At 39.9% G+C, this 17535-nt stretch overlaps 1 protein-coding gene across 2 annotated transcripts in view; it reads left to right on the plus strand.

Annotated features, from left to right (window-relative positions):
* Nucleotides 1-17535, plus strand: part of CDK17 (cyclin dependent kinase 17) — a 69065-nt gene that overhangs the window by 34160 nt on the left and 17370 nt on the right. For both annotated transcript variants that reach the window (XM_081022506.1, XM_081022505.1), the window contains exons 4-5: nucleotides 2503-2636; nucleotides 10734-10859. In XM_081022506.1, the coding sequence (XP_080878632.1) occupies nucleotides 2503-2636; nucleotides 10734-10859 (260 nt within the window). The remainder of the gene's footprint in view (nucleotides 1-2502; nucleotides 2637-10733; nucleotides 10860-17535) is intronic.

Here is a 17535-nt window from a genome sequence, read left to right on the forward strand (position 1 = left end):
ATGTTTTGTTGTATCAAAGGCCTATTTATAAACCCTGTACCTGGATTTGATTTGATTTAATTCCTTTTCTTTAGTTGACAGTACTGGAATACATAATGGGAAATTTTAGAACCTCCTTTATTAGATCATTATTGGATAATTATTTTTAAAATAATCTATTGCATTTATTAGTGTATGGTGCTAGAATCTAGGCTTTGTAGCATCAGGGTTAATTTAATTAGTTATCCATTTCTGTTATGGGAGCATAGTGCTAAAGTAGCATTTATTGGGGGGCGGGGAATCAAATAACAAAGTAAATGTTTAAAATGGCACAAAGCCTATAGTATCAGCAGGTGATTCATCACCCTTGTCACCTAAACCTGAGTCAACATGTGTTGGATATGATATGTAATGGATGCACTTGCACATTGTCTAATGTTGCTTTTGCATAACTAGGCCTATGTTGATTGGACTTATGTACGTACACAACAGTTTATTTGCGCAGGTGGAACAGGTGTAGTCTTTCTCGTCTCCCACACATTGATTGCACATGATTTGCCTAGAAAATAAAGCAGCCTGTAACTGCATACTAAAGGAAATTAGCTTCTGTCAAAATCAAATATATGTATGCATTTCCATAGTGGGTTAGATAATCTTCAGTAAACCATTGGATTTGTGTACTCCACCCCACTCTCCTCCTGTGCAGCTGGGAGAATGCCTGACTAGTTTTACTTTCAATTTCAAAGAATCTTGACTTACTGTTAGGTGCAAAAGAGGAATCCTGTTTTAAAGCAAACAACAGTTAAACCTTGAGTGGGCAAAAGATCAGCCAGGTTCTGGGTGATTTGCAGTAGATCAATAGTTGCAGTAGGCAATATTTTTTCTGAATCCAAATATGTTAAAGAATAGCAGCAACAAAATGACTCTTCCCACCTTGATTTTGAGATTCAATTTTGCATGGCTGTGAACTCAGTTCAGTTTTGGTACTCAACAGAGCCAGCACAAGATGTCCTGCTGCCTGAGGCAGAACCTATAGTGTATGTGTACCAAGTCTCTTCAGGGCCTCCAACCAGCAATGCCTCGCTTTAACAAAGTTTCCTAGGGAACATAGGGCCCTTCCAGAATGAGGCATTGTGGGTGAGGTTGCCCTGCAGCTGCTTTGCTGTGACAGCAGCAGTGAGTATTATTTAAAGTTTTGAGAAAACTATTAGACTTTAAACACTTCGTAACTTACATTTTAAACCATGGATTGAAGTTGTCTTGTTAGCAGTTAACCTTTGTTTTAACCAATATTCCAGGATTGCACATAACGCTAAGATGAGTTTCTTTGAAACTGTAATTTTTCTTGGCATAAGTCTTGACTGTATGAGAGGAGAAGGGAGAGAGCATCACGCAAAGCCCCACCCCCTTTTTAAACTCACTGAGGCTTATCTGTGTTGCAGTAAACCATGGTTTCATTTTACAAATGAACCAGCCCATTGTGTTGCTGGATTATTTCTTCTAGGACAGTTTGTTTGGTTGTAGACTTGTGCCTTATTATGATATTTTTCATCCAGAGAAGTATGCACTCCCCCATTTTTGAAAAGGAATCTGTTAAATACTATGCAGCATGACAAGAGAATTCACACCGCTGAATTCTTCAGAATGGCCTAGATATGCCTTTTATCTTGCAGTCTTATGTTTCATCAAGAAAGTACTCCTTGTTTACTTTGAAAATCATAGATTTGGTGTCCCTAAGAAAAATAGTCTGTTCACATTTCCCTCACTGGAATATATTGGCAAAAGCATTGTTAAGCCCTCTTAATAGTGACCCAACGTCTTTAAAAACAACAACTAGACATTTCCCTATTTTTCCTTCATAAAGTTGTCATTAGAGGTAAATAATACAAATCTGAATGTAATTTACTCACCACTAGTTGTGGTTCTTGTATGTTTTTCTCATTTCCTACTATCTTTTAAGAAAAATAAAAATACATGTAAATGTTACATTCACAATTTGACATTTACTATTGCATATGCAAGGAACTGATTTGCACTGCTACCCATTTCAAAAACACAGTGCCATTACTTGAAGTAGTTTGATAATTGAATATTACTCTCGCTTGAAATGTTCTTTCTTAGCAGCTTTTCAATAAAGCATCCTCTGAAATGTATCCTTAATATGAAGCTGTATGACTTTGCAGAAGATTTTGACCATACACATTCTAAACTCATTTTTCCTGCTATCTCAACTGCATATTGGTAGCCTTGGTATTCAAAGACAAGCTAATTCTTGTCAAAGAAGCTAATTCTATTCAAAGAAGTTTCAATTAAAAAAATAGAAACTCAAGTCAATAAGACTTGTTGGACCAAAATGGTGTCGTTTTATGTTTAGAAAGAACAATCATGTTGTGGGCACAATCTTATTGATAAAATGGGTGCTACATTAGTTTCCTCCAGTGCCTTTGGTTGACAATAAAGGCAGAGTGCTTGCTTAACTGAGAGATAGTAGTGTGAAGTAATGGCTGGTTTTCTTTGATTTAGATATTGTACATGAAAATCTGAAAATGGGATCAGATGGTGAAAGTGATCAAGCTTCCGGAACGTCGTCTGATGAAGTCCAATCCCCTACAGGTGTTTGCCTCAGAAACCGGATACACAGAAGGATTTCCATGGAGGTAATACTCCCCCATGGGAAACTATATTATGTTAACAAGAGACTTGGGATTTGTTTGCCTGCTTTTAACTACTTCCTTTCTTGTCAGTTAGTTTTAGAGTAAATTCATTGATATTCACTATAATTAGCTGGTAGTTACTGAAGTAGCAATTAACTTTTTTCATGCTTTTTCCAAATTATCTTTGATAGTGTTGTGAGAACTTCTTGTAAATAAATCATCTAACCCTTTAGAGAGTTGGTATGCAAATATGTCAAAGTGTACAGTGATTAACTCTCCTAGTCTGAAGGCTGGGCCAGTGTACTTTAATTTACCCTTCCAGAGAAGAATGGTCAACCAACTTGAATGGCCACGTTTAGTTCCTGAGTCTTCCCTCTTAAGGAGAATGATTGTTTTGCATGTCAGCTTAATTTTTAAGACCTGTCTACTTTTTTAATAGCTTCACTTTCAGTTTTCTCCTGTTCTCCTTAAGTTTTCCCTCCTTTTCCAGTGTTTTAGTTTGTTTGAATTCATGTAGTTTTTTCAGGGCTTATCAGTGCCCATAGATCTCCTATTCCTTTGCCCTCTAATTCAGTGGGAAATGGATAGTATGCCTCCATCATAAGAATGCAGGAAGAGTCCTCCTGAAAGGATAGGTTTGAATTCAGATTTCTTCTATTCTTGCTGTACTGTAAGAAGCGTGAAATGAGTCTATGGAAGCATGGTTATTGACACCATAAATCCTGGAATTGTCCAACCATTCTGGCCATCCCAATGTCCCTCTGAGTTCCCTGGACTTGACAAAGGGCACCTCAAACCATCATAACCCTCAGAATTTACTTGGGGTTCCTGGGCAAAGTCTAGGAAGTTTAAGCACCTTCTGGTGCCCCTCTTGGAGGAACTGAAGTTGTCAGGGAAAGGAGGTCGCAACATGACTCTAAATGCTTCTACTCTCTACTCTGAGCGGAAAGAGATTTCCTCAGCTACAGCTGTCTCCAAGAATGGAAGGGAATTTCTCTCTGGAAGGAAATATTGAAGTTGGTTCAATATTGAAGGTCTCTGTCTGGAGGCACCCACAGCTTCCCTGTTGCACAACAAAAGGCCACTTTTCTATTGGTAAACGTATTCACCTCCAGTGACTTGATGAGTGTAATTAAACTGGGAGCAAGTGGGAGGCTAACTTCCAGTGTTGTAATTCCAATCCTAAATGAGACATCTGCTGCTGGTGGAGAGAGCGTGGGGAGGAGAATCCCAAGCACATTTAGTTTGACCCAAAGAGACATGGTGTTGAAAATTCCAGATGCTCAAAATTGCCCAGAAGCATTGTGAAATAAAAACATATGAAAGATGTAAACATAATGTAGGCCTGAGGGGGTGGTATTGATGATATATGTGGGCCCATTCCAAACCTATATCTGCGAGCTTAGAAGCTACAAGAGTAAACCTGGTCAGACCATAGGTCTTTTCCCACATCGTCTGGGTGAATGCCACATCATCCTAGGATGGAGAAGTATAGGTCGGGGGCTAGTTTGTGTGTGAGTTTTTGCCTGGGCTGGAAACTAGACAGAAAAGCTTGGCTTTCCTGTGGACTGGCTCCAAAGCTATGGCTTTGAGAACTGCCCAGTTGGAGTGTTAACACTGTGAGCCCTGGAGTCCCTTGCTGCTCGGAGACAGGGGTGTCTGATTTTGGTACCAGGGCATTTTAAATAAATATCCTCAGATTTTGTGTTGTGAAGAGCACCAAATGTTGCTGGGGGGAAAGCACTACACCCTATTGTGGCCAGATTTTGGAACTTTCCTCAGGAGTTTGTTTTGCACTCGTCAACTTTCATTTCCTGGCATGCAGACTCTTGAGCAAGGATGGAGAACTTGTGGCCTTCAGGATGTTGTTGGACTACAACATGTAATTAGCAGGACATGATTTAACTGTTGACCACATAGTGATGGCCACAGATTCCCTTCCCTTGCCTCTTACTAATCTGCATAACACTTCAGAAACTAAACACAATGGGAGAGTTCTAGACTTCTTCAGCTTTTCAGTCTTCCTGTTTAACAAACGGAATCTTGTATGATGGTAAACAAAGGGAGGAAAGAATACTTAATTTCCTTCATTTATAAGGCTTTGTATGCATGCCAGACATCCTACCTGGAGAAAAATTGCAGCAAAACTGAGATGTAACTAATCGATATTTTTAATATACAAGGGCAAAACCTCCTTTAAAGTCAACTTCTTCATTGTAGAACCTTACAAAGTTGTTGCCCCCAAAAAAGTCCAAAAGAACTTTGACAATTATAATTTTGCTTTTTGGATTCATTTCAGGACACATTTTTCCTATTGATTTGTGTGGCAATTTGCCCATTTCACCTGTTTGAGTTTATGTACTAAAAATGCAAAAAGCAGCCTTGACATTCACTTTAGTTATTTCCCTCCAAATTAAGTATCCAGACTGAAAGCCTTTTACATTTAGCAGTTTGAAAATGATGCACATAATACTCATAATTAAATTCATCAGATAAACTCTGGAAACATTTTCCTCACAGACTGTCGGTTCTTCCATTTCTTCCCTCCCCTACCAAATTCAAAATACGTGTTTCTAATGCCATTGAAATTAGAATGACATGATTTAATTACACGTCTGTTGGCAAGCACAATCAATGATGTCAGTGCTGGCAAGATGTCTGGGTGCTCTGAAAAATGAGGCTGTTGATAACAAGTTAGAGATTGCAAGGATAAGTTTGGACAATATCTACTTTTCAGAATTATTTTATTGTATAATAGATGAGACCACTTGAGTGGTGGCTCCTCTTATTGAACGGGAATGTCTTTAAATTGTGGTGCCAGTAGCATGTATAGCAGTTAAAAGATTCTGCTGTGGTTATTACAGCAGCTTTCTGCAACCTGGTGCTCTCCAGATTTTTGGACTACAACTCCCATCAGCCCCCAGCCATAGTTGTAGTCAAGAACATCTGAAGGACAGTGGGTTGGAGAAACCTGTTTTGTCTGTCCTACACAGACAGTAGTATATATATTATATGCTAACTAGATTGCTCACTGGGACAAGACAGTTTGAGCATATTACACTGATTCTGGCCTACTGCGCTGGCTGCCAATCAGTTTCTGGACCCAATTCAGGGTGCTGGTTTTGACCTATAAAGCCTTCAATGGCTCAGGACTGTAGTACTCCCTCTCTCTATGTGAACCTACCAGGACCTTAGGTCTCTAAGGTCCTTCTTTGTGAGCCTCCTCTGTGAGAGGTCCGAAGGGGGCAGCACAAGAATGGCCCTTTTCTGTAGTGGCCCCCTGTTGTGGAATACTCTCCCCAGGGAGCTTCGGCTAGCACCTTCATTATACACCTTTAGGCACCAGGCAAAAACACTCCTCTTCAACTAGGCCTTTGGTTGATTGACATCCACTGCCCTTTTAAATTTATTGTGGGAGGGAGGATTATTGGTTCGTTTTTGTTTTTATTTTGTATTTTGTTAGTTTTTATATTGTAATTTTATATTGTGAACCAGCCTGAGATCTATGGTTGAAGGGCAGTATACAAAATTATTTATTTATTTAATAATAATAATAACCAGTAACTTTTGTTCTAATCTCCATACTCCCCTTCATTCCATGAGCAACATACTGTCTACTTCAGTCAGACTATGATCTTCTTTTCTCTTATATAGAACATAATTTTTCAAATGTGTAATCTTTTTCACATATCCACTAAGCACATTTTTTAAAAAAAACTAATTACAACTTAGTTTAAAAAATGTCTGTATTAAACTGTTAGGTTTTCATTCACAGTTCTAAGTTCTCTTACAGTTTGAAGATCTTATAAAGATTATGTTTAGCTTTCTGTCCTTTTATGAGGTAATGATTTCTCTATGAGTGTGTTTGGAGTGTTCCGAAGTTGAGCTCTTAATGCTTACTGACCTTTCTGAGATGTGTTCTGCTTCAGATGTGTTAGAAAATTTAATTTATGCAAAATAGATTTGCTGGAGAAGGCTGTGTGGTTTAAAATGGCTCCCATGTCTGTGAATGACATGATTAACTTGATAGGCAATGTGTTCCTTTGATCAGCAGTTTTCAGATTGTGTGGTGAGCCTGGGGATGAGGTAGTGAACATAAGACGCTTGGAAATGGAGTGAAGTTGAAAGGAGGGAAAGGATCCTTGAGCACATAGAACCTGAGGCACTTTACTGCCCAGCAGTATCTATTTAGCAGTGCCTAGAGAGCGGGTGGTGCTGTGGTTTAAACCACTGAGCCTCCTGGGCTTGCCAATCAGAAGGTCGGCGGTTCGAAGCCCTGTGACGGGGTGAGCTCCTTTTGCTCTGTCCCAGCTTCTGCCAACCTAGCAATTCAAAAGCACACCAGTGCAAGTAGATAAATAGGTACCGCTGCAGCGGGAAGGTAAATAGTGTTTCCGTGCGCTCTGGCTTCTGTCATGGTGTCCCGTTCTGTCAGAAGCAGTATAGTCATACTGGCCACATGACCCGGAAAGCTGTCTGTGGACAAACGCCGACTCCCTCGACCTGAAGCGAGATGAACGCCTCACCTCATAGTCACCCTTGACTGGAGTTAACCATCCGGGGGTCCTTTACCTTTTTTGCCTTACCTATTTAGCAGTGCAGCAGCCCAACCCACTGTGACATCCATGGAAGCTGTAAAGAGGAAGGGAACAGAGCTAAGTGTCAGCTTCTCCCCTCTCATGCCTTCTTCCTTGGCTGGCTGGAGCATGGGATATGCTCTTCTCATGCTTTTGTTACATAAGTGTCCCAAACCACAGATCTTTAACATGCAGCAGTGGGCTTGCACATGTCTTGCTTGCCAAAGAAATAATGGGTGGCGTGTTCCAGGGCTTCAGTAAAACAGAAAACAATTGTATCAATTTTTTACTGTGAAGTTAAGCTGGAATGGTTCTTAGGACCCCTTAGTTGAACCCAATTGTAAATGAAAGCAATTTTGGCAAGATCAGTTGTCATCCACTATGAAAAATAGTAGAGGTGCACACTTAAGGGAAGTTCATTGCAGCCTTTTTACATAAGGTGCTCAGATTCTGTACCTTTAATAGTTGCACAGAAGAGGCAGTTTCACTGTGCATGGCAAGTCCCAGTCGCTGAAAACACTTCTTCTACACAACTATTAAAGATGCATAAGCCCCTGTTTTCTTTTGGCATTTGCAAGACCAGAGAAGTTTGAGGAGCCCCATGCTATTTAAATGGTATGATCATTATTACTCTTTGTAGTATTTAATCTTCTCTTTTAAATTTTAGTAGAGCCCTTCATTTTTTAAAATTCAGCAGAACATTAAACAAGCAAGTGCAATAAACATTGTGATGTCAGCCACTCATAAGTCATTTTGTGCTGCAGAAAAAATGACTTCCTTCATGAGGGAAGTATTACTCATTGCCATTAGCTGAGTGTGTTCCTGACATGGCATGATACAGTAAAACAACAAAATGGTGCACCATGATTCATGTTTGAAAATTGTCTGGTGCCTACACATAGATTAGTGTCATGGCCTATATGCCTTTATTTGGGCATCCTGATCTTTTGCTATTTTATTTACCTTACCCGTTACCTTTCCAACAAAACAAATAATGTTTACAGTCCTTAAAACCCACAGTTGTTTGGGATCTGAAGGTTTCTTCTGCTCATACAGTTGCCATTTTACACCTTGCTCTGAAGTCTTGAGCAAAGTAAGTGAAAGCAACCCAACATTACTTTCAACAGTACAAGATTTTGTGTGTCTGCAAGTATCCTGAGAAAAGGCTAAGTTGTGGAAGTTGCAATCCTTATATTTCAAAGACGGTAGAAGTTACTGTTCTTATGGTACAGTACTTTAATTTGTGCATCCAGTTCACTGCAAGTGTTCCAGTTCTGTCATGTTACAAAAATGCAATGTGATAAGTGAGCTTGGAAAAAAACTGAGAGAAAGGAGAGCTCATGCTGTATAATAAGAGTACATAATACAAAAACAGTAAGGAAAGTGGACCCATGTGTATGGCATGGACTCATAGTTTCTTGCCATGTTGGAAGACGCAATTAAATATTTACATATTATGTATGCTTTTATTTGTAAGGCTGTGGGGCCTTTAGGGTCAGCTTATCAGGAAATTAAACAGCAGAGCAAACAGCATCGTGGAACAAACAAGGCATATTAAATCCTCTTTCCTGAGCAGCAGCAGTGTAACTTATTAGCAAGCAGCTTGTGGCTGTTGCTGACATGATGTCTTCCTGATGCTAGTTGAAACTGGTGAGATGGCTGATTCAGTCTGATACTTACACAAGAGAGCAAATCACTTTCATTTGACCTATAATGGATTCTCTGGGCAATCAAGCTGACATCTACAAACTTTGAAGCTCCATCTCCCCCCCCCCCCCTCTTCTCATTGGTAATATTACGGGATCCTGATGACCATGGCATGTGGGCATCGCTTTCCATTTATTCTCTCTCTCTCTCTCTCTCTCTCTCTCTCTCTCTCTCTCTCTCTGTGGTAGCTTTGCAGTAGCAAGGGCAATACTATAGTTAGAGTCAAATAATTAAGTGCCTGTCCTCATGATTTATTATGTGCTTCTCAGCTACTGTAATAAGGAAGATTTGGGAACCTGAAGCAATTATTTTAGGCTTCTAGCCTCTTTGCCAATTGTTTAATAATTTATCTTTTTGTGCTTTCTGTCCAGTGAAGTGCACCTATATTATTAAAGCTTACATTGCACTTTTCTGGAAAGTTTATCCTCTTCTTTGCCTTCAGTCCTCATCTCTCTTTTACTTTCTGCTTCTATTCTTTCACATCTCTTCTTTCTTTATAACTTACTTTGCTGCTTCCTCAACAGTTTATTATTCCCTGGCTCTCAATAATTCTGTCTGACAGCCAAGAATATGAACTATTTTAAAAACATTGGATTATGTCTATAAACATCACTTGTCAGCTTCAGGCCAGGTTAGAGTTATGCCTTATATCTTTCCAGACAGTCCCTCTCATTCGGTAGCAGTTCAGGCCCAAACCCAATTTAAGCTTCAAGAGTTTGAAACTGTTATCAAGTGCTGATAATCCATTTGAAAACTGTCGCAGTTTGGAAGAAGTTGCCAAAAACTGGTGTGCAAGTGTACCTTATTACTGATAAACCTTCCTAGCTGTTGGAAGCTGTCTAGAGGTTAACTACTGCCTGCTGTCCACAATGGTTTTACGTTTATAAATCTGAATATAGGAATATAATTGAAATACTTACTGTGCCTAAAAGGGCAGATAATATAAATCAGAACTTTAGTACAAGTCCACATGGAGTCAGAGCATCAGATTTGACCTTTATCTTGTTCCAGGTTAAGTAATAGTTGAGTTATGAGAACACCTAGGCCAAACTTCAGGGTGAGGGGAGAAGCCTAGAGCATGCCAGACTGGTAAATTACATTGCAGAAAAATGTGGTGCTAATGGACCCAACCCAGAACGTGGTCAGAATTGTTTTATTTAGAGAATGGAATATTAGGAATCTTGGGCTCCAGAGGTTACCTTTGGCTCTGCCAAGTATCATCAGTCTGTGAGGTCCATTTGAGAGGAAAAGAAACTCAAGAATACTTGCTAATGTATGTGATCAAACTGTGAGTGTCTGAGAAGGTTTGAATATGACTCTTCTTAAGCATTATGGAGACGGCCTTCATCCCTGAGCACCTGTTGACAGTTACCATATTTTAGGTGTGTGTGTTTACACATATATATAATAGAACACAACAGATTTCAACCATATATGTAGTTACTTGGGTGTAAGTCTAGCTGGGCTTGATGGGGTTACTTCAGAGTATGGGATCATACTCTGAAGCACATCCTCTTGTACAGTAATGCAAATAGAGATTTGTTTCATTGAAGCAGTTGAGATGTGTAGTGCAACTGCAGTTCCCTTTGGAAACAAGTTGTTTTGAGATTTACGGGTTCTTGGAGATCGTGTCCAATAGCAAGTTGACCTAACCTTGGCATAACTATTAGATATATGCTGCTTCCTTCACAATTAGTATTTTCAATTATCGAATATTGAAATGTTCTTTGAATCAACTTTATATTTGATTGGTTTTTGTTTTTGGGTTTTTTTAAATTACTTGTGCCCCTCTAACAATGGTTGTTAACTTCCTCAGGACCTGAACAAGCGTTTGTCACTACCTGCAGACATCAGGATACCAGATGGATATCTTGAAAAGCTACAGATAAACAGTCCACCGTTTGATCAACCAATGAGCAGACGATCTCGCAGAGCATCCCTGGTAAGTTGCTGCTACCTTTTCTAGTTGACAGATACTCTGGTAGCACCTGAAATGTGTTGTGGCATTTGATTGTGACTAGCAATGTTTGTGGTCTGCTGCACAGCAGTGTGGCACATCTGCTACTGTCTCTCACATTGCTTGATTTTTTTGGACTCAGTTCCAGTAGTTTCTTCTGCTCCTCTCTATACTTAGGATACAGATACCTGACCACTTTAAGTGACCTCTTGCACATCTGCCATAGTGGTCACCAAAAATATGGTCAGCTCATTCACAGCTGCCAGAATAAATTATATATTTGTGTACATTTCATGTATTTATATCTTTGGTATATGCACAGGGAAGTATGTAATTACTAGATAATCATTACTAGCGTTATTTATAATTTAGACTTTTATTTAAAAAGAACATAATGCTGGGCTAGAAAGTGGGTTGGGTGATGGTGGTAGTGGCATTTGTTTTGTAAATATCACTGTTGTTATTGTCCTCCACATCATCATCATCCCTTTCCCCTGCTGGTTTGTTCATGCTTATTTTTATTTGGAATGATGACGCCAAAGCTTTGTCTGCACCATGGGTTCCTGCCAATGATACCCAACTGTGAGCTCTTCCCCGGCACCTCGCACTTGAAACTTCTCATATTATGTGTCCCTGTGGAATCATAAATTATTAAATGCCCTAGTTATAAGTATTCTGTGATTTATAAAAACATGCCTCAGACAAGGGAAGACCTCAGCAGTTGCAGCCTGCCTTCTATACCGTATTAAAATGAAGTTCTGCTGAAAGCAGTAGTGTCACAGCATTGAAAGAGTTGATAAAATGCAAAGCTTATTGTTTCAGTGTGAGCTTAATCGCTGATTAGAACTTTAAAAATACTTCTTTTAAAAGTATGCCTAGAACATTGTGTCTTGTTTTAAGTCAGTTTTTATTCATAGCATTTATTTATAGCAATCATGCTGGCTTTGTTTTAAACTTGGAGAAAATATTATGTATAAATACTTAACTTCTGCCAATCGGAGGTAGGGTAGCTCTTGTTTACATTGCAAGTTATCCCAGACATAAGGACATGGTGACTTCTTGAAGATTGTGAATGGATCTTCATGAAGGCTTTGAAAATATAACTTGCAGTCATCGAACACAAACATTTAATTACATGAATGAGCCCTAAAAAGCCAAGAAGATCGGAAAGTTGTAGCGACAGCAGGCAAAGACTTTGGAATATTATTTGCAATCGAGATAATCAAGAGGAGCAGATTTTTGAGGAAGAGCTTCCTTTTAGTAGGGTTGCTCTGGTATGGTGTTTTCCCCCTTGGATGAGAGGAAAGTGGACAGCTAAGGAAAATTGGAAGGTGAAAGTAAGGCTTTCATGGGAGTAGATTAGCTGTTCTTAGCAACAACAGAGGGAGGACAGTATCCTAAATTGTAGAGGCAGAGGCAGGTTGCATATGGTGCCAGGTAGGAGAGTAGTAAGTTTATAACCAATGTTGGGTGTGTGTTGATGTTAGAAGTGTGTACTTAACAGTAGTTACTGATTCACAAATGGTAACTTCCTAATTGTGTGGATTGTGAACTGCCTTGGATTTGGGGGGGGGGGTGAAATGGAAAAAGAATAGAAAATGAATAAATTTGGTTACAGCAATTTTAAAGTTGAAAGAAAAAGCTAGGGTTCCTTTTAGCTGCAAAGAAGTGTTTTTTTAGAAGGGCTGCTCTGTACCTGTCTTGGCACATTCAGATAAATCTATTTCAGTGTGCTTTATGGGATAGCTTGACTATTTTCCCTTCCGTCTCAAGCAATCCTTGTTTGCAGGAACCTGTTTTTCAAGCTGTAGTAGGAAAAATTGTGCCCTCTAATGAGCACAGTGTGCATTTAAAATGGACCATCTCTTACAAGACGCCTTTTCTGTGCCCGCACTCCCCCTTCCACATTTAAAAGAACTTGTTGCTCCTTGTAAGCTGAGATCTGGCAGCTGTGTTTGTTGGCAATGCACGTGCTGCCTCTTTCCTTCTGCTCAGTCCGCTGGGCTCTTCTTTTGAGATGTGCAACAATTTTGTTTTCAAGAAACTCTGCATTCAACTTAGCCTTTCAGATACGGCGCAAACCTTGCTGTTAGCAGAGGGAATCAAGTGTTGTTTTTTAAAAAATAGAGTAACAATTTTATGGTCTCCCTTTGAAAACATTTGCATTAAAGGCCTAGCTTAGTGGAGTAAATATTTAATCAGCTTAGCATGTACTGACAAGTGCAGTGTTGTGTTTGTAGCAATGTATCATCTTGGCACACCTTTAATTCATCTGTCATTTAAGAGCAAGAGTCTATACCTAATGTTTTTAACCCTTCTATGTTTAAATAATCTATTACTATGGTCAAATATATTCCAATTTAACCATTGGCTTTTTGTCACACCCAGTAGTGGGGAAGAAGGTGCAAGGATCCTCATGATCACATATCCCACCCCCCACCCCCAACTTCCCTTGCATGGCTGGAAGAACTTCACCAATGCTTAATTTTCCTTGCCCTGAATGTCTGATTGTCATATTATCCAGACAGGGGGTTGTGGTTTCAAAACAGGGTTAGTTTCAAAACGAGGCAACTTCTAACCATGGTTTCTGAAACTGGTTTGTTAAAGGCTAACCAGAGTTAGGACAGAAACCTGGCATTCATGGAAAGTGTAGTTCAATTTGAGCAAAGTCTTTTTCTTGACTGTGCAGGAAGGGAACTGAGTGCACAATTACAGGGTTTCCAGCGACTCCCTCCTTGCACACCCATGGTTTAGCATGACCTGCAAATATGTCCTATGAGCAATATATACAGTTACAAAATTTCACTCCCTTTTTTTGGCCTTGAACAAGAGTTAAATCCAGTCCTCAGTTTCCATTAGTGTAAAATGTTATGCACGCACATGCCAGTATTAGGAAAACAGTGGTGCTTCACTTAGTTATATGGGTGCCAATGCTTGTGCTGTCAATAAGGGAGAAATGTTGCCTAGAACGAAGAGAGGAACGTTGCGAAGTACACAGTGCTTTTTGCCCATAGAAGGTTTGCTGGTTGCTTAATAGGATGCCAAGGCCTGTTAGAAAAGACAGAAAAGACTTGCAGAAAAGGGCCACTACCTATACTTTTTCTGCTAGCCTGATGTGAGATACAAGTCAGTGATTTGTATCTCCAATATTTAATGTAAAAAAGGTACTGAGAGCTATTGGTTGTACTGCAGGAGTGCACCTTACAGGGGTGGTATCTCAAGACTGTAGAAGTTCCCGGTCTTAATTCCTAGTCTTCAAAGCCTCAATGTTAATTTGAGTTTTCTTTCATCTCAGAACATCCTTGAGGTGGTAGTGGGGGAGGGGGAGGACAGAACTGAATAGTTCAATTCTGTTTTATCTTAGCTACCGGTACTTAATGTTCATGCAGCAGTTGCCTGTGTTGTTTAAATTGGAGGTTTTGACCGTGTTGGGGTCATTTAATGGGCTGTGTATAGAGTTTTTCTTTTATTTACTTCCATTGGGGTCTACCTGTGTGGAGATTCTTTTTTTCTGTTTACTTTTGCCTTGATAACGCTTATGGTGAAACCCTCACAAATTGAAGTTGAAACAGCCCTTTACTGTAGGTGAATGAAATGTTATACATATTTAATATCATTTTGGGGGACCAACTAAGTAGAAGAGTTAAACGAGTACAATTAGTTCTGTTAACAGACTTATAGTAGATAAGCCCTGTTGATTATAAAGTAGGTTTTTGTCATTAGGAGAAAAATGAAAGCTGGCTCCATTTAAATAAATAGCAAAAGATGTCTGCGAACTTTAGTAGAATTTTAAATCCCCACAATTAGTAACCAGTCATGTAGGGAAAATAGCTTTGAATGTCTGTCAGCATGGTTTCACCAGCCATTTGCAGATAATTGCTGACTTTTGCTTTATGCTAGACAGCCCTTACCTCAGCTGATTAGTATTCTGATGGCATTTGATGTGGGGACACAGCATTTCCTTGCAAAGGGTAGCAGCAACACATTCCCTCGCTGCATGGCAAGGCTGGTTGTGCTACCCCTCACCCCGCCCCCAGTGACTCTTGCTTTTTCTCCTGCTTATTCTTCCTCCTGCCAATAAAGTCTGGTAACAGATGCTGCAAATGTAGTCCCTGTTTAGGGGAACATGAAGGGTAAAAAGCAAATATACGAGCAATGGGCTTGCAGTATGCATGCATGGACATTTCCCATCTACGCAGAGTGAGAGCTTTAACCCATAGGCCAAGGTTGGTGTCTTTCTCCTCAGGGCCTCATGTCAGGGCTAAGAGGCAGGAGCTGCTAGTATGATTCAGGGGCATCCATGACAACTGCAACTTCATTTCACTGACATGCTGTATCTGGGATTTCATAAAGCTCATTTGTAGGTACAGTGGTACCTCGGGTTAAGAACTTAATTTGTTCTGGAGGTCTGTTCTTAACCTGAAACTGTTCTTAACCTGAGGTACCACTTTAGCTAATGGGGCCTCCCACTGCTGCCGCGCCACCAGAACACAATTTATGTTCTCATCCTGAAGCAAAGTTCTTCACCCAAGGTACTATTTCTGGGTTAGCAGAGTCTGTAACCTGAAGCGTCTGTAACCTGAGGTACCACTGTACTTTGCAGCCCAGTCCCTCCCTGAGTGTCAGCCACCTTGCTGCCACCATTTGCATTGTTCATATCCCACTGCATGATTCTGCTCTAGACAATTAGTTCGGGATTGTTTTGCAGTGACCTAAGAGGGTGCGAGGAACTGATGTTGCTATTTGTCTTTCTATGTTTAGCTTCCCATCCAATCGTCCTTGCCAACTGATGTGTGGTTGGTGGGGGGCATTCAGTTGTCATGTTTATCTGGCCCCCTTTTTGCCTGATTTTAAACAGGACCTTGTGATTGTTTTATTTCTGCAGACTTCCCCCATCCCCTAAATAAGTCTCTGATAATGGTTTTTAGTTCCATATACTAAGTAATTTAAACTCTTTGTTTTTTATCAGAAGGGTCATCAGTTTTTTCCATCCTACTCTTTCTCTGCTGCAGTAAATGGAGCACTGTAGAAACCCACATACAACATGATCTTAAGTCTGTCACTGGGGCTCCCTCCCTAGGAAGTTGATTAGAATCATAGCCTGGTTTGTGATAGGAGCACAAATAATGAGAAACATTTACTACTACTTTTTAAAAACAAAATTCTGTAAAACCTTCCCTAAAGGCTGGTAGTTTCTTGCTTTTCTTAAGGACTACTGTGTGCATACTATAGTTCCTTCCCATTTCTACTTTGTTTATACTTATGTATAAATAGATTCCCCAACAGAGACAGCAATAAAGCTTTGAGGCAACACAGCATTCTCTGTTATGTATAGCTTCAGTGCACAGGAGAAGCAATATTCAGGATTGCTGAAGATAATGAGTTGAAGTCTCTTAATAATGCACTTTTTGCAAGCAGAGTACAGGAATTGCAGTTAAGAGGAGGTGTGAAAGCAGGACTCTAGTCCCACTACTGGGTCGAGGGAAGAATAGCAATTACCCAGCAAAAGTTAGTTTCAGAAATGGCACTGAAAATTACCAGTTTTATCAGGCTTTTCCTGGTGTTCAGTGGTAAAATGGAGGGGTGATAGAGGAAACTAACTTTTTGATTTGCTTGGGAAAGAGGTGCTTTTTAGCAGCGTATTGTTCTTGGGTGAAGTACAAAACACTTGTAGCTCTTACATATATCATGAAAGACATGCAACCTACATCAAGATTCTTGTCTTTCTAAAACCAAGTGAGTGGAAAAGGCTTGGCCCGCTGCTTGCATGTATTTTAAGCGGGAAAGTGTCTGTTTTTAAAAAAAGTGTGTGTGTGTATGCCTGTGTGTGTGCATATGCACTTCATGTCCTGGCCTACCAGGGGGTCAAGCAAGCTAGGCAGGGGCTTCTCTGTTGTGGCACCATGCCGATACAATTCTCTCCCCCTGGAGGTGTGGATGGCAACTGCACTTCTGAAATTCCATTGAAACTTACTTAGCTTTTCAAGCCTTCAGAGGAAATTTAATGTGGTAGTTCAAGGTCTTAGGTTTTTAATCTGCACTTCTAATATTTTACTGTTTGACCAAAAAAAAAAAAAATGTTTTATTATCAACCATATTTTTAGATGGATGTTGGAACCCCTCCTGTGATTGCTATGTGTGATGAACGGCGGTCTAAATGTTTGGGAAATAAATGAATATTTGTCTTTGTGTGTATGCATTTGGTACCTTGGTATCTGTTCTCAAGGACCAAGCGTGTGTAAGAAGTAGCCCTTGGAGTCTTATATGGGAAAAGAAAAGTGTGTGGGAAGGCAGGCCACATGAGGAAAGATTTTGCAACCTGCCGCTGGCATAATCAAGAAAAACCACAGCCTCTCATCCCAATCCAGCTAAGTAGGTCCAATAGGATAAGCAGACTTGCATGCACATATCTCTTGCTGGGTTTTCTTTAAAAAAATATAATAATTTCATTAGGTCAAAGTGTGGGTAGCGTCTATTAAGTTGAATGGGATACATCTTCTGATGTACATTTCCCCATCCATGTTCTTGCATAACTAGTCATGCATCTTGCTTTGATGGGAGATGGATCAGGGCCCATGATGACTTCTGCGGTAAATTAGCAAATCCAGTTCCAAAGGACCTGGCACAAGCTCTGTTACTGGGCTGCTGGTAATCTCCTTTC

This window comes from Podarcis pityusensis, assembly GCF_964106645.2.
Source record: "Podarcis pityusensis genome assembly, chromosome: 10".
Classification (NCBI taxonomy): Eukaryota; Metazoa; Chordata; class Lepidosauria; order Squamata; family Lacertidae; genus Podarcis; species Podarcis pityusensis.